At 34.2% G+C, this 26,776-nt stretch overlaps 2 protein-coding genes across 6 annotated transcripts in view; one reads left to right on the top strand and one right to left on the bottom strand.

Annotated features, from left to right (window-relative positions):
* Positions 1 to 6,221, top strand: part of LOC121370781 (SAM and SH3 domain-containing protein 1-like) — a 141,644-nt gene extending 135,423 nt beyond the window's left edge. For all 4 annotated transcript variants that reach the window (XM_041496242.1, XM_041496241.1, XM_041496243.1 and 1 more), the window contains one exon: positions 1,008 to 6,221. In XM_041496242.1, the coding sequence (XP_041352176.1) occupies positions 1,008 to 1,352 (345 nt within the window). In that variant the 3' untranslated portion in view covers positions 1,353 to 6,221. The remainder of the gene's footprint in view (positions 1 to 1,007) is intronic.
* Positions 6,222 to 7,241: 1,020 nt separating this feature from the next.
* The window catches only part of LOC121370780 (protein MMS22-like), a 43,150-nt gene continuing 23,615 nt past the window's right edge, over positions 7,242 to 26,776 (bottom strand). For both annotated transcript variants that reach the window (XM_041496238.1, XM_041496239.1), the window contains exons 17-35: positions 26,069 to 26,176; positions 25,060 to 25,171; positions 24,422 to 24,594; positions 23,840 to 23,973; positions 23,349 to 23,439; positions 23,079 to 23,158; positions 21,611 to 21,731; positions 20,417 to 20,494; positions 19,613 to 19,771; positions 16,317 to 16,443; positions 14,676 to 14,846; positions 13,967 to 14,089; positions 13,260 to 13,358; positions 12,510 to 12,554; positions 11,613 to 11,744; positions 10,773 to 10,831; positions 10,221 to 10,355; positions 9,093 to 9,284; positions 7,242 to 7,744 (exon numbers count right to left, since the gene is read on the bottom strand). In XM_041496238.1, coding sequence (XP_041352172.1) covers positions 7,645 to 7,744; positions 9,093 to 9,284; positions 10,221 to 10,355; positions 10,773 to 10,831; positions 11,613 to 11,744; positions 12,510 to 12,554; positions 13,260 to 13,358; positions 13,967 to 14,089; positions 14,676 to 14,846; positions 16,317 to 16,443; positions 19,613 to 19,771; positions 20,417 to 20,494; positions 21,611 to 21,731; positions 23,079 to 23,158; positions 23,349 to 23,439; positions 23,840 to 23,973; positions 24,422 to 24,594; positions 25,060 to 25,171; positions 26,069 to 26,176 — 2,239 coding nt within the window. In that variant the 3' untranslated portion in view covers positions 7,242 to 7,644. The remainder of the gene's footprint in view (positions 7,745 to 9,092; positions 9,285 to 10,220; positions 10,356 to 10,772; positions 10,832 to 11,612; positions 11,745 to 12,509; positions 12,555 to 13,259; positions 13,359 to 13,966; positions 14,090 to 14,675; positions 14,847 to 16,316; positions 16,444 to 19,612; positions 19,772 to 20,416; positions 20,495 to 21,610; positions 21,732 to 23,078; positions 23,159 to 23,348; positions 23,440 to 23,839; positions 23,974 to 24,421; positions 24,595 to 25,059; positions 25,172 to 26,068; positions 26,177 to 26,776) is intronic.

Genomic DNA, 26,776 nt, shown 5'->3' with positions numbered 1-26,776 from the left:
TCAAACAGCACACAGACATTTGTAGTGCAGTAGGAAATGATGCAGATTTTGAAATTTAGAGTATTTGATTTCAGAATTTGTTGTAACTTTTTTCAAATTCAGTCTACCAGTACAGAGATCAAAATCCTCTGGAATTTTCTAGAATTTTCTAGAATTGTAGATTTTAGCATAACTTAAAATCTGTTAATGTCCTTGTTCTTCAATGAAAGGCTCAAAATAATCTCAATTTTTACAAGACCCTTCAAAGTTTAATTATTATCAGTATATTTTCATTCAGTTCTCTCAGAGTTGAACAACTTTCAAAGATATAAATAATCACCATTGTTTATTTTCTGGTAGTTTTGAAATTTCACTTTTAATATTACCTTTCTTATTATTCCTGTCTTTTTTAATCTCTTCAGAACTCTTACATGTCCGTCTTTGACGGGCTGTATTATGGTATGGCATTGTTCATCCGTACACCGTTTGTTTCTGAAGCATATCTTTCTTATCAGTTCAAATAGGATCATACCAAACCTTGTATGCAAGTACAATTTAGGATGGTGGTATGTCGTATACCATAACTAGGTCACCACAACCTAATTTTCATGCATTACTGCACATTAAAGGAAATCTTTGTCCGGGCCATATCTTCTTTATCAATTCATATAGGATCATCAAACATTTCATGCATGTACAGCTCGGAATGGCGATGAGTTGCATATATTATAACTAGGTCACTTCGACCTACTTCTGACAAGTGTATCATGTACATCACCTTACCGGTACACTTGGTTTTTTTTTATCGGTATTAATTAATTTGTTTTTACTTTTCAGATTCCCAGTGAACATCAATTCATATAGGATCATCAAACATTTCATGCATGTACAGCTCGGAATGGCGATATATTGCATATATTATAACTAGGTCACTTCGACCTACTTTTACAAGTGTATCATGTACATCACCTTACCAGTACACTTGTTGTTTTTTTATCAGTATTAATTAATTTGTTTTTACCTTTCAGATTCCCAATGAACATCTGGCTGAATCCTGCAGTAATGCGTGCGACCTGAAGATCTTGTGTATCGAGGATTTCATGTGTTCTATCGGACTGCCCATGTATATCGAGGGTCTCTACCAGAGTGGCTGTTGCACTGTGGAGCTTCTGCTCACCGCCAATGACACGGACATCTTCCGAATGACTGGCGCCGACGTTCGTCACATCAAGAGAATCTCTCATGCTATTGAGTGGGTTCGACTCAAACTCGCGTCGCCGGTACGAAGTCCAAAATCACCAAAGTCACCCAAGTCACCCAAGTCACCCCGTTCAGCCAAGCCTTCCACTATTTCATACACGGACAAAGTCTGATGTAGATAATTTTATATATATATATGAAGGGTCCACGGGAATAACATGTTATGCCACACTTTTGGTAATGTGGTATGTTTTAGTTTTAAAGTTTTTTAAGTAATAAACTCTCCAATCATGGAATATTATTATACCTAAGCAATCATGATTTACAAACAACTTTTAAGGGCCTAGCAAATTTAAAGGTTTTTATTTTATTTTTTTGTCACTGTGAATTTGACATACATGACCTACTACCTACATACATACATACATACTACCTACCTATTTGGACATCATAGGACATTCCCGTGGACCCTTCATATATATATATATATATATACATATGTGATTTAAGATGGATTATTTAATGACAAAGATGGTTCAGTGACAGTTGATGTTTTTATTCTTTTCTGTGGATAAATCAAACATAATTCTAGTCTTGGAATATTTGGTTTTATAAGTACAGGCACCTACCATTGACTGTAGTTAGCACACTACAAATTGAATACTGAAGAGAATTTGCAACTTAAATGATGATTAATATTTCAATTGTTTTTAGTCAACAAATGATGGAAATAAGTAATTTGAGTCTGGAATCAGTAAAAGTGTGAGACGCATTAGTCGCATAACATGGAGCTAGTGTAATGAAGCATGTAGCTGGTTCAGTTTATTAAAGTATTACATACACGGACGAACGCACATCCTAAAACCAAAGAAACTAAAATACCAGATGCCAGTGGTGGATCTGAGTGGCCCCTACCCTCCTAATTTTTGCGACATTTATATATATATTTTTTCTTATAATTGTTTATGTCGGAGAATCGGAGGAATCCCTTCGAGAATGTTTCTGGCTTTTGGCCACGTGCCATTGTGTCATTGCCACTCTCTCTCTCCCCCCCCCCCCCCCCCCCCCCCCCCCCCCAAAAAAAAGAAAAGATTTTCTGGATCTGCCACTGCAAATGATGCCATCACTTTTTAATGGTTTAACTATTTTTTAAATGTTGAATTTTGAGAACACATTTTACTACTGATCAACTTTGACTGTGTATGAGTTTTATGATATCTACAATAACTTAAAAGTTTAATGTTTTTCATTTTATATTGTTACCTTTACAATGACAAATTTTAAAGACGGTAATATTTATACTAAATAACACGCACTGAAAAACATTTTTTTTATTTTTTTTTAATAATTATTTTTATTTTTTACTCTGTACCATAAATGCATTAAGTTGTAACCTTCCACTAAGTGGTCTTATGTGCAAACCAATACAGTGGTGTGTGCAAAACAACACACTTGCATGTGCAAAACAATACAATTGCATGTGCAAAACAATACACTTGCATGTGCAAAACAATACACTTGCATGTGCAAAACAATACACTTGCATGTGCAAAACAATACTTGCATGTGCAAAACAATACACTTGCATATGCAAAACAATACACTTGCATGTGCAAAACAATACAGTTGTATTGTATTCCGTTCCTTAACCAGTCTGATGATGTCCAATACAGAGTATGCCTGTGTATTAGCAGAAAGTATTGCAATATTACTATTATAGAAATATTTCTCTCCAATATTTACAGATTCATGATTTTGATATTGAAGTATTAAAATATATCCATATATTTTACATATAAATTACTTTATATGTACCGGGTAGTAATATATCTACATGTTACTGTTTTTGGGGGTGTTTTTTTTAAAACTACACATTTTCAAACAAAATAGAAACAGTATGTTCAGTGGTATGTAAAAGAGGAGTCGAAATGTTTTTAATTCGACTATTTTGTCAGCCTTTGCTCACATTCATATCTTTCTGTAAACTTGATTATCACAACTCATTTTACGTTTAGTCACATCGAATATATGTTGCAATCTTATTTTGAATAACATGTAACTCAAGACGACAAATATGGACATGCCTTTATGTATTCACCATCTAATTTTTGCAAAACAAAATTCAAATAGTGGCGATATAAACAAGCCACCATTTATTAAAGTGCCGAAATTTTTTTTCAAATTATAAAATATAATGTGTTCCAGCTCAGCTCTATCACGTGTTTTAAATAATTTTGATTACAGATAATTGGTCATACAATGCTGTATAACTTTCTCTAAGCTACGTGTATGTATGTGTACATTGTGTATTCTACATTGGTGTTTACTTAACAAAGAATGTAACTTATATTTTGTTTTGTATGCAAACCCCATTTATGCATAATTACTGTTATTAGATACTTGTGATATTACTAAGTCATTTTTGCTACATGAATATTGCAGTACTGCAGAGCTAAGGATCTGTTTGTGATAGCTCTGTGTAACACCACACATCTTAGTTCGGAATGACCTGTAGGTGATGATAGATGAGTCAGGTGGTGAAAATAACAGTAAAAACTACAGTGCCAGGATTGTTGTCCAGGCAACACGCCACCATTTGTTGTGTCGTTACTTGCTGTAGCAGCTTAATATAGTCCGGTTTAGGAAATAGTCAAAAACATATTTCAAAATTCTGATATGCTTTTTGAAATCTTTCTTTGATGATTACACGTAGGTTGACCTCTGTAGTATTTAAATAACCCACTGGTTTGAAGTAACTTGTTATATGTAGTACTAACTGATAACAATAGTGCAAGTGGTATGGTGCCACTTGTATAACAGTGGTCGGGCATAGGGGCCATTAATTGAAAAATTTCATGGTCAATCTATGTTGATTTTTTACATGGTACTCATCAGTCGAGAGCACTCTCTAAAATTAGTAGTCACATGACCCTCTCGACAGTGTTGTATTTTTCACAGAATATATTCTGACAGAAATTGTATTGAACTGTATGGAGTAATTAATTGTGATGTGTAACCTTCACCATGCTAGCTTGATTTCTTAGTTTGGGTCAACCTGCTCAACGCCAGACTAGCCAATTACTAATTTTAATACAAAGTGGCTAAAGCATTTAGTGTTTGGCTAATAAACTTTAGGTTGTTTTGTTTTAATTAGCCACTTTTTGAGGGAAATATCTACATCTCTCAAAATTGGCTAAAAGTAAAATCTTTTAGTGTGAAGGCATATTGTTACTGTGCAAACTTTTAACAACAATTTGTAGCATATGATCTTGGTTGGCAAGAACTCGTTACACGGATATCAAGGTTGGCTCACCAGGACAAATAAAAATTCCTGTACGTTTTAAGTTTAACAAGAAATGTGCTACACATTTATGTAACAGAACACTATTTGAGTTTGATTGTATGATTTATAACATTTTTAAATTGTTGTGCAAAACTTGAAAAACTGTTCACTCCACCAGATATAAAGATTTGTAACATTTATAAATTGTCGTGCACAGCTTGAAAAACTCCACCAGATATGAAGAATCAGATAGTGAAATACTCTCAGATCCTGGTTCAATAGAATAACATTACTTCTTCAAGAAAATTATTTCTGGTTTTGAGGCTTTTTGTGTCATTTCTTAATTCATAATGCCATCTTTCTCTTGAAATCAAGAAAATTGTGTTTTAAACATTCCACATAGTGATATTAAAACCCACTAGGGTCTCCAAATTATAAAACATTATTGTTAAATGCTTAACTTAAAATTAATGAAATTATTTGGACTTTTTTTTTTTAAATTAATGGTAAAAACTGTTTAAAACCGATGATATAATAATTTTAATTGTCAGTTATCCATCGATTCTATGTTAACACTATTCATACAAAATTCCATGGTTTTCATTGTCATTGTATCATTTGTATCCGACATCAATCTCTTGTTGTTAATGTTAGTCCTTGGAATGTATGACTTACACTTCATTAACAGTTGACAGTAGAATTTTATCTTCCAGATTAAAATCTAACCTGTGAAAATAGATTTCTTTAAAAACTGATTTTAGAAAATAATCCCGAAAGAGATTTCGTCAAACAACTAGCATGTGTAATATTGACTCGAGCATAGCCGCAGATTGTTTAGTTTTTTCACTAGTAATACTAGTAATTTTAGAGGTGGATCCAAGAAACATTTTCGGGTGAGGAAAAGGCACATGGACCAACACATGAAAGGGCAACCTAATAGAATTTTATTTTAATGGCAGGGAAAAAAAAAAGAGGCACTTTAAATATATATATATACAGTGAAACCGGACACACTAGTAACCAAAAAAACAGTCCATTTTTAAAAGGTATCCGGTTTAGAGGTTCTCTTCTGTATAGATATTTAAAAATGGGCACATAAAAACGTCCGGTTTTGAGAGAATTCCGGTTTACCAGGTTTCACTGTATATATATATATATATATATATATATATATATATATATATATATATATATATATTGTTTTTTGTGTGTGTGTGTGGGGGGGGGTTTAACCTCTGAATTTATAAAATCATAAATCTGTTTTAATCATATATAAAACCATTAACTCAATAATTTAATGCATTTTACCTGTTAAGTTTTGTTTCTTGACATGACGTTTTTTTTTAACAAGTATACTAGTATATACTACAATAGATTATGACCAGTCTGTTAGTGTTACATACTACATAGTATTGGCAAAGTATTACAAAGTTATTTTCTTTCTGCAAATCGGGTACATGTGTCTTTGCTGAAACACGAGTCCAACATGAACAGAGTATTAATCCTATAGACTGGCATAAATTTCCACTTGTTGATGAATAGCTGTTGAAAGTATGCATGTAGTTCCCCCCCATTTGTGCTAGTTAAGTTATGGAATCTAGATATATATAATTATAGATGGTATATGCTGGATAGTGCAATATGAATCTAGCCTCTTGCAGTACTTTATACATGTATTCTACGGACGGTGTGTGGTTTGCAACCCAACGTCTTTGTTGTGTTGTTCCCGGGAACAAATAATAAATACATCCTTAACTTATCCATGTGTTATTTGTCATTCTTTAGATGCTATTTAATACCAAACGTTGAATCATTCTAATGCATAGTGTTAAGAGGAAACCTGCTACCTTTTTTCCATTAGTTGAATGGGATCTTTAAAGGCATACTGTCACGGATTTAAGGACCTTATTTCTCTAAAAATGGATAATAAATAAAAATTACATTAATTGTTGGAAACCAAATTAGCTATCGCATCAAGATAGTGAAATCCATGTCAACACTCTCGGCCATTTTAGTTTTTAATTATGGACCATTACCATAATTCAATTATTTTTACAAAATATCATTAATAAATGGAGTATGGTGGTTATGAAGATGGTTGAATGAAGTACATTTATTGACAAATCAAATTATATTTGTTCAGGTAATAACTTTATTAGGCCATTAAATAGGTCAGTAGCCTTTAAAGCCTAGATCATATTAGACAACGCGACATGTCGGGAGGCATGATTTGTTCACACTACATGTTCAGTCATATCAAATGCAGACTAAAAATCTGTGACAGACGACTGGTTTTTCAATACACACTACATGACAACACAGTTCGACAGAGTTGTATAATGTGATCCAGGCTTTATAAGCACTTATCAATACAGGACAGCACATACCAGTCTTTGATATATAAAGTCATTGGTTGGGATGAGAAACACCAAGGAAACTTGAACCTTTGATCTGATCATCACGTGATGGGCGAGTTCTTTACTGAGCTAGATCCTGCCCCATTGGCAACTAGTTCACTAAAGACTAAATATTTATATAAAATGAGCACACTCCCACCACCCCCAAAAATAAATTATGTGATCAAACATTCGTGCATGACAAATCAATTTGTCACCATTAAAGTTTCCAAACTAAAATCAGTCTACTATACTCCAAAATGGTATATGGTTGGCATAAAAAGGTTGCTAGGACAAGAACTGGGATGTGGAGAAGTACTGTGTGTGTTTGGGGCAAGGGGCGAGTGTATACAAGGAAAAGATAACAGTAAGAATAAAAACAATTTAGTTGACACAGATTTAATGTACATATGTAAATAATCTCAACAATTCAAAAAATAATTTGGTGGATGAAAACGGCTGCAACAAAGTAATTTTCAGTTGGCTGCATTATTTCCATAAATCACATTCAATCTCACTAGCTTAAAAAAAAATTTGTATTAGTTTATCCACAATACCACAAGGTTTGTAGATGTCGGTCCACAATTTCAGCTGAACAATAATTATTATAGTTTAAAGTACATTTCTCCTCACCAGATAGAAGTTTATGACTACAGAAGTTGGGATGCTGCTATCTTCATAAAGTCTCGATCATTTTGAAGTTTTCTTCTTGAGCTCAACATATTATTACTGGGATTGTAAACAGTCCACCCCTCCCCAATAATTTCAAACCGGAGACCAATGGCATCAGGAGTTTGTTTCATGTACATCCAGCTGAGTTTTCAATGCTGTGATTTCACTCTGTCCTAGTTCACCAAGTTGTTGAAGAACAGAAAAGTAGCTCTGCCTGAAAAAGAATAAGAAAGTATGAACAGTTTTACAAACTTAATTTGCATTTTACATCATGAATACAAGTTTTTTTTATTATATTGAATGTTTTTTTGTTTTTTAAATCTTATGCCAATTCAATTTTTGCCACTTCCTATAGTCTTAGCATAGGAAAGATATCTTCATTAAAACTTAACATTGAAAATATAGGAAAATCTGTCTAAATATTTATACAAGTAATTTGACCTGCAAGAAATTCAATTTACTCAGTCTTTTGAAGCTATTTGTACACCAGTTAAATGTCACTGTGCTCTGGCTCAAAGGTGAGTAACTCCAAATATTTAATGAAATGCATCCAAAATGGATCGCAGTATGTGCCATTTAATCTCTTAAGAAATTTTAATATTGTTGGTCGGGTACTGATATTGATTGTAGGATTAGGGCTGCACAATGGTAAAAAATGACAGCTTCCTTTTAGAATGTAAGCAAAGCATAAGCCAAAACCATATTGTAAGTTTTGGATGGAGAACATGGAAAATTTGGGACAAACACACGGCAAACCTGGAAACACCGTACAGATGATTAAAAAATCCTGAATTCCAGATAAATCTTGAAAACTTTCATATCTGTACAAAACAGCATGTATCTCCAACAAAACTGCCACGACTGTGAAAACACCATTTAAATTTTCAATACATTAGTAGTCGTTTTCGTAATTCAGTTAAAAAGTTTGTTTTGTTTAACGAGACTCGATGTCAAACAATTGGTAATTTTGACATATAGTCTTAGAGAGGAAACCCGCTACATTTTTCTATCAGTAGCAAGGGATCTTTTACATGCACCATCTCACAGCCTTTGAAATACCAGTCATGGTGCACTGGCTGGAATGAGAAACAGCCCAATCGGCTCACCGACGTGGATAGATCCTACACCGACCACACATCAGGCGAGAGCTTTACCACTGGGCTACATCCCAACCCTTTTGTAACTCAGATTTGTTGAACAGAAAGGAAAAGGAAATGTTTTATTTAATGACGCACTCAACACATTTTATTTATGGTTATATGGTGTCGGACATATGGTTTAAGGACCACAGGTATTGAGAGAGGAAATCCGCTGTCGCCACTTCATGGGCTACTCTTTTCGATTAGCAGCAAGGGATCTTTTATATGCACCATCCCACAGACAGGATAGTACATACCACGACCATTATTACACCATTTATGGAGCACTGGCTGGAACGAGAAATAGCCCAATGGGTCCTCCGATGGGGATCGATCGGGGATCGATCCTAGACCGACCGCGCATCAAAAAGCGGATGCTTTACCACTGGGCTACGTCCCGCCCCTTGCTGAAAAATATCACACCTCAGTCTTGTGTCGACACCGACCCCTCTCTTGTTCTCCAGCGCACGGACAGCCTGTGTCATATCAGAGATGAGACTGACCATCAGGTCTGGGTAGATCAGGGAAAGTTTCTCCATTATCTGCAGAACACCCTCATACTGGAGGTTGAAAAATATCTTCAGAAAGCTTCGCAAGACTGAACTCAGCTGGTTTCTGTCGAGAAACAAAGTGTATAAATTAATGGATGATGGCATTTTGTACATGTTACTGAAGTTAAAAGTTTATTTTGTTTAACGACACCACTAGAACGCACTGGTTTATTAACCACTGGCTATTGGATGTTTTAACATTTGTAGTCTTCAGAGGAAACCTACTGCATTTTTCCGTTAGTGGCAAGGGATCTTTTAAATACACTTTACCAGACAGGACAGCATATATGGCCCTAGATACACATCTTGAGGATCCACAGACCCACCCCCCCCCCCCTCCCAAGTCGAACCATTAAAAATTCAAATTTAACAAGCATTTTGAGAGTACTGCAAAAGCAATACTTATCCCCTACCTGACCCATCAATTTTTTGTATCCTTTAAATTTAAGGGCAAAAACTCCGTGAAAAGTGAGTAAATCACCATGAAAGTTAACTTGATCAGTAACAGTACATGATCAAGCTATATATAAAATTCAACTTAATATCTTCAGGCATTGCAAAACAAAAGTCTGGATTTTTTTTTCTTCATATCTCCAAAGTTCAAGGGCCATAACTCCATTAAAAATTGGTAAATTGTCATGAAAGTTAAACTTGATCTCTAACAGTACGTGATAAAGCTATACAAAAAATTTCAGGTCAATATCTCAAGACCTGAAAAAGAATCTGGAAAACAATTTTTCATTATCGCCTAAGTTGAAGGGCTACAACTCCATCAAATATGGGTAACTCATCATGAATGTCAAACTTGATCTGTAATAGTATATGAGAAAACTAATCACAAGATTTCAGCTCAATATCTCAAGGCATTCTAAAAAACCCATCTGTAAAACTATATGTGGAACAGATGGACAGACAGACAGACAGAAGGACAGAGATGAAATCTATAGTCCCATCCAGTTGGAACAGTAGGGGACTAATAATAACTAACAAAATAACATACACAGAAACAATGCTGGGATGTTTCTTGCAGGCTTCCACTAGATACTGCATAATATGAACGGCGTGTTGTTTCATAGCCGATGATGTTGACAGGAGAACATATTCTAGGATGGTCCTCAACAGAGTGTGAATGTCTCTATTATAAAAATACAAATAAAATAAAATAAAATAACAAATGAACATTTGTTTAACAATAAAATTAATGTCGATAAAATAAAGTACAAAGGAATTATATATAATTGTAATTGAACATTTGTTTATGATAAAGTGAATGGTTACAAAATAAAATACAAAAGGAATCATACAAACCACAATTAAACATCTGTTTCACAATAAAGTGTAAAGAAATTAAATAAAAATTAAACACATAATATAGGAGTAAATAGTGACCAAAAACAAACAAAGAGAGGAACATTTTCCAAGAGATTAAAAACTACACCATATTGTAGAGAAGATTTTCTCAGAGGGTCATAACTGCAGCTTATTTTCACTTTTAGGATTTCTTGTTCAATAATGATGAAAAATAACAACCAGGAATCAATCAGTAACTCACCTTGCTATGACTTCACCACTGGTAGTCCTTTGTAGAACTTCAGTCACATAGGCAAGACCCTAAAAATCATCAAAATCCGGCATGATCATTACATGTGTACATAGGCATACGGGCTCCCATTTTTGTAGTGGGGCAGGCTGGTTTTTGTCCGAATTAAACAAAAATGCCAGAATCTGGATAACAGCATTTATTCATATTAGATTTACTACCAAACAGCTACATAGGGTTCACTACGCATTTTTACACGGATTACAACTAATTTTGAAGGTAGAATGATGGAAATACATGGTAAAAAGGTCTCAGGTTAGCACATTTTTTCAGAATATCTGTATAATATTTGCCCCTATTTGAGGTTTTGCTACCCTGCCCCCGTCTCGTATAGGCTAAACAAGGGAAAGAATATTTTAATTATGATATCTGGTTATTTAGACACTTGGTCTAGAGAGTATGAAAGAAAACCCACTGACGCCCCATTGCTTACACTTATCAAATAGCCGCCATCAAACTTTTAAATGCACTCTCTTATAGACAGGACAGCACATACCTATGATCTACCAGTAAGCTACATCTCCTCCACCAGCCCTCCAAGGATGCGAGTTTAGAAAACAAAATACCCCAAATGCATAGGCTACATGCAAGTAAAAAGTCCCCCCCCCCCCCCCCCCCCCCGATTCCAGAGTAAAGACAATGTGATACCAAGTATCTGAGATAGAGATGTATAAGACTTAACAATATATTCCAATAACATAAAAAAAAACCTTAACTCTGCAAAACAAAATATTGTAGTTGCCGTATAGATTGAGAGAAACTAAATGCAAGATAAAACTGCAGCAAACTGACCACACTAGCCGACTGTGGTACTGTGAGGTTCTTCAGCTGAAGGTATTCACAGTGAATCAACTCCAGAAGGTGTTCACGGAAACCAATCGCTTCACTGCTCGGACTTTTTATGAATGATTCACAAAGGGAACTCTGTAAACAAAAACAAAAGGATTTTCACTGGGTATTAAGTGGTGAAAAAAACGAAAAGAAGTCAACAAGTGTGCATTATATATAATACAATTTAAAACATCGGGGAAAAATCTTTGGGGATCATGAACTGTGAACCGAAACATCAATAGTTTATAGCAACTTACTAATAATTATAAAATATTGTTGAGAATATTCATTATATTAAAAGGTCAAAACTCCATTGTCTGTTAGTAATATTTGCATTATTTGAAATCCTAGTACCATAAGTAAAAAAAAAAATGGAAAAAAAAGAAGAAGAAAAAAAAAGATAACAAATCCGCATATGTTTGCTATTAAAATATGTATACATCCAGATACCATTTTGTACAATGAAGTGCAACATTTATCAACTGCTATGTACTCAAATGTTTGCTATTAAAATACGTGTACATCCAGATACCATTTTGTACAATGAAGTGCAACATTTATCAACTGCTATGTACTCAAATGTTTGCTATTAAAATATGTGTACATCCAGATACCATTTTGTACAATGAAGTGCAACATTTATCAACTGTATGTACCCATATAGTTTTTTTTTTGCAATTCTGTTACCATAATTATTAAGGGATAATTAATTTAAAAAACATACTTTTAATTTTTTTTTAAATGTTGCTGACACATAAAATATACTATCTGAACCTTAAAGTAAAGTACATAAAAATTATCTCAGATTTAATTATCAATACAATCATGATAATGAAAAAAAAAGTAGTTTATTCTTACCACAAGTGGGTGTACCACAGACACAGCAGTTGAGCCTTGAGATTTCTGCAGACAAAATAAAGAAGCCCAGACTGAATACAAACGGTAGTGTTGGTTAGTAATTTCATTATTGATCATCAGTTACTATCGGTTTGCACCAACTGATCAACTTTCGATTATGCAGTTGATTAGGATTATGAACTTAAAGAGAATTTGAATCCTTAGGACCATGCACCTTTGTTGAGTTCACCAGGATAGACCTTAGCAATTACTCATCCTAACTTTAATATTTATTCAGGATTTTAAAAACAATTGTTTACACACATGAAAACAAAAAAAGATGCAAGCATATTTATATCAATACCTTCATTTAAAATGTGTAAACAATTAAAATTTGTCAAATTTCAGTGACAATCGACTGTGAATTGTTATTATCAAACATCACATCAGGAGAGCCTACCTTCAATGGGTAAAGCCAATATCCTATGTCATTCACTAGTTATTCTTTATTTAACATGGCTGATGACAACAGGTTAGTAATTTCAGAGGAGTTAGATGACTTCTCTTTATGTTTCAAACTGTGATAAACTAACTGTTAATATTGTGTACAGAGTTGGTAATATTTCAAATGATTTCTTTATGATGCAGAGAAGATAGGTTTTACTTTAACAAATTTCCAATTATAACAGTTTCCCCTAATGCAATGCCATCAACTAAATTTTTGACAGTAAAACAACTGATATAAGTTCTCAAATCCCTTAAATAACTTACTAAAGAAAACCTCGTCAAGTAGATGGAAATTATGTCCTTCAGTCTTCTCTGTAAGTACGGATCTCTTCGGTAGTCAAGTCTCGACAAGCCAAGCATGAACTACACACGAAAATAAGCCAAATACAAATTTTAGTTACCTCCTAGGTTCAAGGGCCATAACTCTGTCAAAAATAGGCCAATCCCCATGAAAGTCAAACTTGATCTTTAACACTTATGATAAAAGCTACACACAAAATTTCAGTTCACTATCTTAGGCATTGCTAAAAAAGTCTGGAAAGCTACGTGGAACAGACAGACGGATGGATGGAGGCAAAACCTATAGTCCCCGCTGGATGGATCAGTAGTGTACTAATAAAATTGTCATTTAGATTGGTTTTTATCCAGCATATGTACAAAGTGATTGCATGTTAACAGGGTAGTCTCTGTAAACCTATATGGAAACACAGCATATATATAAGCCACAAATTTTGTTGGTGACTCCTTATTTCAAAATGACAAAAGATTACTGTATTATAAAATGTTAAATATGTTCAAAATAGTTCACAATAGATAATATGTCAAATTAAGAATCATTTATTACCTTGATAAGAAACACATCATATTTATTATTTTCATGGCATACAATTATTGGAAAACTAAGACTGATTCAGCAAGTTTAATAAAAGTCTATAAGGTTTAGAAACACTATTAAATATTATTGTTCTAACCAGATGAAGATGGTCTCGTACTGCTCCGAGAAACACTGGACTAACTGGTTTGCTGGTCTTGATGAGAAAGTGTGGAACAATCATAGCCTCAAGAATAGCGGGTAGAGGGCAGTTTGGCTTCGACTGCAAGCAGATGGGGAGAGGGGGGAGAGAAAGAAGGAAAATTAGTGTTATACTATAAGAATCAAATGTGGTCACATTATAAACTCAAAAAGAAGAAAAAAAGAAAGAAAGAAAAAAAAGGAATGTATACAAACATCTCAAAACCCTGTCTAATGGAAAATGGTTTTGTGTTATTTTTTTTTTATTAAATTAAAAAAAAGAAAAAAGTTTTAAATGCATGAACATGGCTGGTGAGGCCAGGGAACATTTTGTTTTAAAAATCTTGATTTACGATATTTTTAGTGAATTAAAAATTTATTAGCAACTACTGTTTAATGTTTTAAAATTGTGTAGCAATCTCTGAAATTTGTGTAGCGAATTGCGACGTCGATACTGAACAAATGTTCCCTTGAGGTAGATTTGCTACCAAAATGTTTTTGTTGAGAAAATGTCAGGTTATTTAAAGGTTGTTCGACAAATTGATCACATGGGATGGGGGGAGAGACAATGTTTTTTGTCCATCCACCAACCACTCCCTCCACCCTTTATATAAACCATACATGCAAAGAAAAATGGACATCAGTAAACCTGTTAGTTTTATATTCACCTGCACATACAGCATGGGTGAACAGTACTTCATGAGTTGTCCAACTACTGTATACATGGCTGTGACGGTCTCTGTAGGACCCATCACTCGCAGAACAGGAGTTATCTGCCTTGGGACATTAATGAAATAGTTCATCACTTTGTCCCTGACAAGCATCTTTTCTCTGAAATTCTTAATGAGAGAAAACATTTTTTTGTTAGGTATTAAGTATATTTAAAGAGTGCCTGTTATTTCTTTTACATTCATCGGGGTATGAATAAAAAAAATCATCTGCAAAATGAGTGAATTGGTAAAGTTTAAGAATGATTTTTTTTTTTTTCATACCCAGATGAATGTAAATGAAATAACAGACAACACATATAATTCAATTTGAAACATACTTACTAATAATAACACTAAAAGTTAATATTTGATTTTGAATTATTTTTTGGTTCTTAAACAATAACGCTCAGTAAGACCAAAAAAGAATGAAAGAAATGTTTTATTTAACGATGCACTCAACACATTTTATTTATGGTTATATGGCGTCAGACATATGGTTAAGGACCACACAGATTTGGAGAGGAAACCCGCTGTCGCCACATAGGCTACTCTCTTTATGACAGACAGCAAGGGATCTTTTATTTGCGCTTCCCATAGGCAGGATAGCACAAACCATGGCCTTTGTTGAACCAGTTATGGATCACTGGTCGGTGCAAGTGGTTTACACCTACCCATTGAGCCTTGCGGAGCACTCACTCAGGGTTTGGAGTCAGTATCTGGATTAAAAATCCCATGCCTCGACTGGGATCCGAACCCAGTACCTACCAGCCTGTAGACCAATGGCCTGCCACAACGCCACCGAGGCCAGTCAGTAAGACAAGGTACCAATATAAAATGATATCATCAGATATGTTATTTTTACATTCATCGATAAATCAATAAACTTGCATTGCTACGGCTGGACCAGTGAGATGACATTAAATTGTTGTGAATATAACATAAATTTAATTATATACTCATTAGTCAGATCCATTCAGGAAGGTAAATTTCTATGTCAAAAAAACTAAAATATTTTTTAAACAACTCTATAAACTACATGTAGATTATAAGATTTATGATTCTGTTCAAACAGAAAGTAACTGGTACAAACAGGTTATTGACTACAAAATTCATCTGATTCCCAATATATGAATTAAGGAAATTTATGTTTTACACAACATTCATATCAAAGTACAAAAATAAAAAATAAACAAAGGTAGACAGTGCTTATGAATGAAATGCAATACTATTTTAATTGGTCTTTCTCTGTGGGGGCGGGATTTAGTTCAGTCGGTTGAGTGCTCACTGATTGGGGTTTTCTCGTTCCAACCAATGCACCACAACTGGTCAAAGGCTGTGGTATGTGCTTTCCTGTCTATGGGAAAGTTCATATAAAAGATCCCTTGCTACATTAGGAAAAATGTAGCGGGTTTCCTCTCATAACTACGTGTCAGAATTATCAAATGTTTGATGTCCAATAGCAGATGATTAATTAATAAATGTGCTCTAGTGGTGTAGTTAAACAAAACAAAATTTTTTCTCTCTGTGATAATATATTATTCTCTAAAAAAAAAAAAAAAAAGGTTCTGTATCTTTTGAAAAAACTAATATTCAACTCACCTCACATCTAAAGTAAACCTTTCCTAATGTTTTGAGAAAGTCTTTAGGAGTGTGCTCTACACCTCCATCAGTGGTGAGGTTTGCAGAAGAAGACATTTCCTGCACTTCAGGAAGTTTTGTGACAATCCTGCAAACAAGAAAAACCCACCCACACACTTTTATAGATATAGTGAAACCTGTCCAAACCATATCACACTGGGGACCTAATATTTATCTGATTTAGACAGGATCCGGTGTTTAGAGGGACACATTTTAAAATTTAGAAACAATTTTGTATTTATTGAACAACCACATAGAAATATATATTATCTAATTTATGATTTTGTATCAACTTTACTGAACAAAAATAATACAGGGGTGGGAATTGGTGAACTGTAAAAAAGAGGAAATCTAGATGGGTCCCGGAAATTCTTGAAATCCTGGGTTAAAATCGGACACATTTTGGAAGAAAGGACGTTTAAAATGCGATGAAACGCAATGTTCCATGAGAAGAAAACAGCGGATCTGAGGAGAATTCCCACCCCTGATAATAAGAAAAACAATAAAAAAATCTTTGATCATAAATGCAGATCTCCAAATCAATTAAATTGTAACAGACCGCAAAAGACTGAATTTTGTCCTGTCTAGGACAGAAGGACCGATATATGCCAGAACTTGCATTCAAGACAGGCGTGTGTGCTACAACAGCTTGCTCTGAATGCACACATTATAAACTACTTGACCGTGACTGTAACAGAATTAGCGATTAACAATTAAAAATTATTACAATATTATTTTCCAAAAGGAATAAACGTTTCACAATTTAAAATGATAAATAATTTGTACGATCGAATATTTAACCAGAAATTGTATATATTATTTGTATATCTTAGTGAACTCCAATCAACACGCCACCATTTATCATGTCGTTACTTGCTGTAGCAGCTTAATATAGTCTGGTTTAGGAAATAGTTCCTCATAAAACAAAAATACTACAGAATTCTGATATGCTTTTTGAAATCTTTCTTTGATGATTACACGTAGATTAACCTCAGTATTATCTAAATAACCCATTGGTTTGAAGTAACTTGTTATATGTACATGGCTGTTAACAAAAGTAAAATGTTGTGACTGAAATTTCAAGGTAACAGGGCATTCAAAATGGTAATGTTTTATATGACAATTGTAGTCCACTTTAAACGTGTATTTCTCCCATCCCACACCATGTTATTTATTTTATTGGACAAAAACATTAATTTGATGGGTCCTGCAGTGAACCTATATTAATGGAAATAGCAGTGGCGTAGGCACTTGTGTAGTGGGATATGACACAGGAACCTTTTTAAAGTTATTAATAAGCGAAAAGGTAAAAATTTCCCGGGATGGGGTGGCAATACTGTCTCTCTCCCCTCCCCCCGGGCTACGCCACTGGGAAATAGTCCTACCAGGCTGACATTTGATGGGGTGTTCTTTCATAAGCTACGGCCCTAGTACATACATTTACATCGGGTGGCCCTTGTGTTATTGCAAATTCATTATGGGACGGGGTCGTTAAAAATTGAGGTAAAAGCCAATGTCTGATACTGCATTACGCTAATGTTGAATAGTCCTTTGTTGATCTTTGTGTCATTTAGCTAATTGTATAACGCAAAATCTTGCAGTTTCAATACCCCTCTCCCCTTGTAACGTTTTGTGACCGTGTCATATTTTACTTTGGGGTCTTTAGTAATACATATATGTTAAAATAAAATGGCAACGACTGGTTGCATTTTACTTTATGAATTAACATTATGTTGCACAATAACCACCACCACAACCCCCCCCCCCCCCCCCCCACCGCCCAATTACGTGTTGTTACATCCCATAATTCCCACTCTCCTTAGTGCACGTTGCGTAGTTCTCGAATGATCCCATTATTCAATCGTAAATAATAAAGAAGTAACATACCGCTGGTCGGTAAATGTTATATTTGACCAGATCAACTTTATTAAGTTTCAATATCTATAATACGCAATCTAATATCTCCCAGCAGAACTATTACATTGTAACAGTGTTCACAAACTCGCACGTGCTGTTCATCATATGATGTGACATCGGGTACGGCCATTACTTCAAAGGGAGTGAGTAGCACATTTAAATTAAAGGTGGGTTTTTTTCACTTAATTTACAACTACTGTAGTAACGTTTTTTAGGGGGTTTTTAATTACAAAAAACATACCAAAAATGATTTTAAAAAAAATAAAATAATAATAATAAAATATTTGAAAAAAAAGTACGAAACATATGTACACACCTTTTTACAAAATAAGATCGTCTGCTTAAAATAAGACAGCAAATGATAGTGCAGGGTGCACATTAAGTCAATACTTTACTTTCTACGTCCGTTCGGACTATGTATATAGCGGATTGGACGTGTTGCGATAGATCCCAAATATGTGTTAACGCAAATGGATGAATTAAAACAAAAAGTTGTATTCTTCTACCAAAACTGTATTATATCAGACAATGTAGGCATTATTACTAAAAACTACGACACAACAGACTGTATCAAAACAGGATAAAACTAACTTGCATATCCAGGTCAGACTTGTTCGCCACGTGTTCGTAATCGATTGGAAAACCATAACGAAACTTGTTCGACGACAGTTTTTAAAAAAAAATATACAATTAGTTAAATTAAAAAAAGAATTTATGAATTCAAGTATCCGCAATAAGAGCAACTTTGGGAATCTTTATTGGGAAACTGTTGGGTCGTAATTGGGAAAAGGTTTGATATTGGATTGGGAATTTACGTTAGGGGAATGGGGCCGATGTATGGTAGATTATACCCATATGATAGGTACCTAAAGGGGGGTCAGTGGGGCAAAGAAAATGGCCGAAGTGATCGGGTTGACATTATGGAAACCGAAAACGGCCGAAGTGATTCTCATTTGAAAAAAAAAAAAAAAAAAAAAGACTGAAAAAATAATTTTCACAATTTCTCTGACAACGGAAATCCGTCTCACGACGGACAGTTAACAGCCATGTATGTAGTACTAACTGATAACAACTTTGCAAGTGGTATGGTGCCACTTGTATAACAGCAACACGAGGTGGTGGTCGGGCATAGAGGCCATCAATTGAAACATTTTTTGGTCAACCTATGTTGATTTTTTACACAGTACATGTCAGTTGAGAGCACTCCCTAAAATTAGCAGTCACATGAGCCTACCAACAATGTTGTATTTTCCACAGAATTTTTTCTGACATAGAAATTGTATTGAACTGTATTTAATTAATGGTCGTATGTAACCTTAATGGTACTCCAGAAAACTGACCTGGTAAAGTTCTGCAACTCTAGGAATGAAGCGGGAATCAACATGACACATCTGAACCACGACTGAACGAGCTGCACCTGAATTCCGGGAATGTTGACAAGCATCCAGTCCAAAACACCCTCCTCACCAACAACCTGGGCCACAAAATGGCAGGAAAGACTAAAGGAAAAAATAATATTATAATTTCGCTTCTTTGTGAAATAATAATTTTGATTTTTTTTTTATACATTTATGACCAACATTTTTAATAAGTCATTTTAAGCCCCGATCCAACAACAATAATAATGTAAAAAAATATAAAATTTGGATGTGGGTGTGTGTGAGTCTGGCAGTGCACTCACTCTCGGATGGTGCCTGAATGAAATCCCACCCCTACCTCCATTGAAATAATTAATTGTTTATATTCTGATATATGTATGTCTTTGTCTCTGTGCTTTGTATTAAATGACAGTAGGATTTAAAAAATAATAGTTAAAATTTACTGCATCCAAAGTTTGAATTGTTTAACGACACCACTAGAGCACACTGATTTATTAATTATCAGCTATTGGAAGTCAAACATTTGGTAATTTTGACATAGTCTTAGAGAGGAAACCTGCTACATTCTTTCATTAGTAGCAAGGGATCTTTTATATGCACCATCCCAGACAGGATAGCACATACCACGGCCTTTGATATACCAGTTGTTTTGCACTGGCTAGAACGAGAAATAGGTACTTGTTATAGAGAATTGTTTTTAATGAAAACCACAAAATATTACTTCATAAGAGTTAAAACTTTTACAAGAAATCTTCAAACACTTACCCAACATGGATACCATCTGCACCAGCAAAATGATGGAATATGGCTTTGAAACTACTCGTAGGTGACTGAAGACTGGGTCTAGAAAAAAACGAAATCAAAATCTGACATTAGTAACATTACGCAGCAGATCTATTTTAAACAAGAGTACTAGTGAGGTACATGATACGCCCATCAGGAGTTTGATGGAAAACTATATCTATATTAATGAATATGTTACGGGTGTGATTCAATTCTAATTATGCAATAGGATGGATGAACAGTTTGTTTTAGACCAACCACCATCCCAAGTTGTTCTTACAAGTGAGGTTTGATGGTCCTGTATGCATCTATATGCAAGATATGATCCGGACAAGGATTTACTGTTATGTGCAAGAGACTGAAAAGTAGGTCACAATGACCTAGTAACAGTATGCAACACACAACCATCCCAAGTTGTTTCTACATGTGAGGTTTGATGGTCCTGTATGTATCTGTATGCAAGATATGGTCTGGATAAGAAAATGTTAACAGACGGAAATACGCTATACCATAATACGACCCATAGATGGGCGTATAAAAATAAAAACTTGATAGCAAGGCAATGCCCTCAGTAGTTAAATTGGTTCATCGCAGATACTGGGTTCATTCATATGCCAGTAGATCATCTTTAATCCAGAGAGAATTCACAGCTCAGTGGGTATGTGTCAATCAATAACACCAAATCAGGGAAAAATTTATTTTTTCTCTCGAAATGGGGTGCAATGTTTCAGAACGCATGAGTAGGGTATTCAGGGATGGGTGCAATGTTTAAAAAGAACACCCATAGTGTTCAAAAGTATATTAACAATCTTTGCCTGAAACACCAAGCTGACCAAGATATTAACAATAAATCATTTTATTACAGTCTTCTGATAAACACTAAATGTTTTGGTGTGCTTCATAATCTGTGTCTACAAATACCAGGGCTTCTAGAATTTTTTTTATTAAATCCACTAGCCATGGGATCAGTGGTTATCAAAATATACTAGTTATTCCCTGAATACTCTCTTGTTAAGACCAACATGCTCTAATCTTAACTGGATATAACCATGATAATAAAGTTATATTCATATATGATTGTAAATCTGTGCAAAAAAAGAACCCTAAACCAAGATTAAACCTTATTACAATATATATACGAAAATGGTATATTACAGAATTTAAAAAAAAACTTACAGATCTTTGGAGAGAAGACAGATGACAGCTGCTAGGTCCGCAAGGCACATGGGTGGAGTCAGAGTGGTCGCGTGTTCCTTGATGAACGGGCATACTTCATTCCACAGAACTGTGCTCAATGCTTAACATGGGGCGGAAATAAATTATACTTAATGTTACTATACAGAAGTAAATAAAACAGTTCTGAATTAACCTACAACATTAAATTTTTTTACATTCAAGTCTATTTTTCAATCAATCAGGATGTAGCTCAGTGATAAAGCATTCACTTTGTGTGGTCAGTCTAGGTTCGATCCCCGTCGGTGGGCCTAGTGGGATTTTTATCGTTCCAGCCAGTGTACTACGATATATATCAAAGGCCATGGTATGTGCTATACTGTCTATGAAATAGTACATATAAAAGACCCCTCAGTACTAATGGAAAAACGTAGCAGGTTTCCTCTCTAAGATTACATGTCGAAATTACCAAATGTTTGACAATAAATCAATCAATGTGTTCTAGTGGTGTCATGAAACAAAACAAACTTTTTCAATCAATCCATTAATATTTTTATCAATATCAATAGTACATAAGATGAACACAAACCTGAACTCATTTGTACAAAAATTATCAATTATATTTGCAAAATGCTTTAATGTTTAAAAAAACCCACAACACATTAATAACTCTAGAAAGTTGTATGACTGAAATATCATGAAGAATATAAATCACATACATTGGTACTCTGTCCAGAATAAAATAACTTAGTAAAGTGTAAATTCATACACCAACAGTTAGTTCGTTTTGTTTAACACCAGTAGAGCACATTCATTAATTAATCATCGGCTCTTGGATGTCAAACATTTGATAATTCTGACCCATAGTCATCAGACGAAACCCGCTACATTTTTCCTAATGCAGCCAGTGATCTTTTATATGTACTTTCCCACACACAGGAAAGCACATACCACAGCCTTTAAACCAGTTGTGGTGCACTGGTTGGATTGAAAAAACCCCACAATCAGTTGAATGGATCCACCGAAATGGTTCAATCCTGCGATGTAAGCACCTCAAGCGAGCACTCAACCAACTGAGCTAAATCCTGCCCCTTCATACATCAGTGCAACAAATATTTTGAGATCAGAAATTTTAATGCTTATTGTTTCTTAGCTTTGATATTAATTTTGTCATGGGAAATCTGTCAAAGCTTCAGTGCTATCAACCAAACAATTCTTACATAGTTATGAATAATTTGATAACTGTTTTAGCCTACATATTTCTATTAAGACATTTTGACCAGGAACCAATGGAGAAATAGTGGTAGTAAGTAAGAACAGACTAATAATAATAATAATCGTTACGCCTACAAAAGAATTCTACAAATAGATCACACAAAGGTTTTGTAGGAAAACATAAGTATGTTCTCAAAGATTTTATCATTTTCAGTGGTTTATTATTCTTACCCTGAAAACCAGACAACCATCTTACCTATGTATTGTAGTTCCATGGACCGTAACTGAGCCTTTTCTCTGTCTCCATGACAACTCTGAACCTTCAACAGCATACTCCTAAATTTAAAAAAAAGAAAAAAGTTCAGAATAGTTATATCAAGATTTAAATAAGAAAAACCACTAAAATTATTAAAGAGATGCACTTTGAATTTCACACAAGAATGTCTGTGGTCTTTGTAACATAACAACAAGTGCCAAAATAAAGACTTGCAAAGAATTAAAAAGTTAAGTTAAAGTCCTAACTTACCTGAAGGTGGAAAACACAGAATGCAAAGTCATCAAGGTAAACCTCAACTCACTGTCTCGGCAGACAGACAGTATGCAGCCAACTCCATTACCTACAACACAATATCAATTTTTACATCAAATGTACTGTTTTGATGCCAAAACATTACAATATCTCACAGAACAGTCAGTATACAGCCAACTCCAATACCTACAACACAATATCACTTTTTTTTACATTAACCATACTGTTTTAGTTCCATAATAAACAAACCATAGCTTACAAAATTAATGTTTGTTACTGTAATTAAATGAGCAAGAAACAAAATCAATCACCGTTGAGAGGTGTAGATAAGGCAATTCTAAACCATCTTGACAAAATCTTTTTATAAAGGCCTCGGTAAACCTCTCATGAAAAAACCATTTTGTTGAAAGTGTTGGAATTACCTTGTCTGTACCTCACAACGGTGATAGATTCTATTATTACTACTGGCAATGAGAAACTAATCTTACCAAGCAATCTGTGTTCTGAACAGCCAAGGCTTGGACTGTTTTCGAAAATATCCTGTGTTGCCTCCAGATACAAACTGATCATTCTCCACAGGCGGTAACGTCGAGATGGATCCAAACCCAACTCAACAAACTCCCTTCAAATTAGGAAAAGTGCACACATTCATAAGAAATGTTAAAAAAATAAAACACCTCAGCACAATGACCAAGATTAAGAACAAAGCAAATAAAGTTTTTTTTGTTTAATGCTACCACTAAAAGGATATAAAAACTAATGACAATCAGAAAAATAAAAGAAGAATATAAAGATTATAACAAAAAAAAACCCCTCAGTTGTTAAACAATGGAAAACAGTGAATATGATAAATAAACACATAACATACAAATTATGTTTTAATAGTTAACATCATTTTTTGTTTGTTTTTAATTTAAATTTTTTTCTTTTAAATGTGGGTAGAACCAAATAATGTCACCACAAATTTTGTTTCCAGACACACATGAATCACTTTCCTCATTGGCACAGGGATAACTGGATTAGAACTTCAAAAATGTCAATGGATATTTAAAATGGTAAACTGCACTTACTTGCAGACTGAATTAAATGAGGTGACCAGTTTGTCTGCTATAAATGCCATGTCCATCCCTCTCTCAACATAGATCTGAGCCAGTGCCAGTCCACCCAGCCATACCACAGATCTCTTCTGAATATTGGTATCAGAAAATTCAACCATGTCGTAGAAAGAGCAAAGCTTGTTTGCCTTCAAGAAAGAAAGAAAGAATTTTTTAAAAACCCACAATGATAAAAACTTGTCAAACATGTGAAAAAAACACCCACTTTTATTATAGGAATTGTCGATAGACACCTTAAATTTAAACAGGTTATTGATCACAAAAGAAGAGTATTGCATAAAAAGTAAAATGGCAGATGGCAAAAAATTGCATGCTTTTTGATCTAGGAGATCTTAGCAAAGTCGAGCTAGGTGACATGTTTATCAACTAGTATGTGGAATTTGTATCATTGTAATGGTTTTTTCACAATTTCTGTCTGGACAAAATGTGGGTAAAATGTATCGGTAATTAAAGGTAGGAGAATAACTGATGACAAGGGGAAATAAGGTAAATCCTGTGATATTAGGTTAGTGCTCTATGACTGAGAAACATTCCATTCCCAAAATCATACTTCAGTTACAACATACATTGATGGAAAGTAACCAACAACTTACCACATCCTCCAACTCAACCGTCAGTGCGAGTGTTAGAAATAAACAGCTGAAATTCTGCAGTCCCAATTCTGTCAACTCCTGCATACGCCGCTGGTGAAACTTTGAAAAGAATCTGAAATTCAATTATTTATTGTACAATATAAGTAGTAAACATTATTATACATGTAAAAGATCTTTTAATTATTTAGTCCACAGCATTAATTATTAGTAGCAAAGATTAGTCTGCCTGCAAAACATTTTCAAATTATTTAATACTTGAAAATGGATAACCGCTACAACACTTCAGCACATTTCAAATTAGGTTTTTTTGTGTCTCACATGGTTATTTTGACAGTTGAGAGAATTTTTTTTTTTTTTAAATCCACAGGCACCACACAGCAACACCTTCCCAGGACAGTACACACCACAGCCTTTGATGTACCAGCTGTGGGGCACCAGTTGGAAGTTATTTATCCTAGGGCCCATCACACATCAGGCAAGTGCTCTACCACTGTTACATTTTCACCTCCTCAGCAAAACATTAATACGGTCCACAAAATTCATTAACAAATTTCACAGAGCAAAAATACATAGAGATTATTATACGAGCTTGTGTGTTGTACCGATTTTATGAAACGAGTGTCATGATTCTTGTATTGCCAGAGTGAGAGCAACATGAATCCTGACACTCGTTTTGTAAAATCAGTACGATTCACATGCAAGTGTAATCATTTCTTTATTATCCATAATATTATTCTTATGAGTTACAAGCTAGGTCTATGTCAAAACGTTTTAAACGTAACTAGAAGGTGATGACCAAATGATGTCATTTTCCAAAATGACATCATTTTGGTAAGCAATTACACAGAGCTAAGATTGGGGAAGCCACATTATGTTATGACGTCGCTTCCCAAAATTACATCATTAATTATACATGTGAAATCATTACGACACACTTGTGTCATAGTGGTTATATTTCCCTATATATCTTGAACTATGTGGATAATAAATGTGTGTATGAACAGCTTACCTTCCTTTGATCTGCCTCCATTCATGTAACGATCCCACCCTGACCACTCTAGATAGCTGCCATCCTAGCAGGCGCAGAAATAAGTAAAAACTGTTTTCTTTATCAATCCTGTGAAAAACAATAAAGTTTCAGATATACTATTAAAAGAAACAAAAGCACATCTTCAAGGAAAATGTCATTAATTTTATGTAATTTTAAATTAATTCTGTACAAAACTACTTTAAGTTACGGTAAAGGTTAAATTTATAAAACCCACTTAACTATGAGGTGTACTGTTTCAATTGATTTTACGGTATACTTTGTATTCCCCAATAACAAGTAAAAAGTGTTATTGCTTCTTTTGTTTCACTTAAACATCACTTAAACATCTTACGTTACTCATATTGATCATTTTCAATGTCACTACACAGCTGAAGTCAGGTAAAATAACGCAAATTAAATCACTATTCAAGGATATTAACTCAAAGGTACTTTCTCCTTTGAGCCAAAAACCAATTTAATACAGGATTTAATACAGGATTTTCAATGGGTTTTTTTTATATATATAACACTAAAAATGCCTTTATTGGAAATAAAAATAAATGTAATGTCCTCTCCTTATATTGGACTTCAACTTGGTAAAACATTTTTCTGTCCGATTTTAAGTTTAATTTATTATAAAGATAACCATTAATTAACTCTTTATGACTGACATTTCAAAATTGACTT

The sequence above is a fragment of the Gigantopelta aegis genome, chromosome 4, assembly GCF_016097555.1.
Source record: "Gigantopelta aegis isolate Gae_Host chromosome 4, Gae_host_genome, whole genome shotgun sequence".
Taxonomy (NCBI): Eukaryota; Metazoa; Mollusca; class Gastropoda; order Neomphalida; family Peltospiridae; genus Gigantopelta; species Gigantopelta aegis.
Note: the sequence above shows the minus strand (reverse complement) of the source record. Positions and strands in the feature narration are given on the sequence as shown.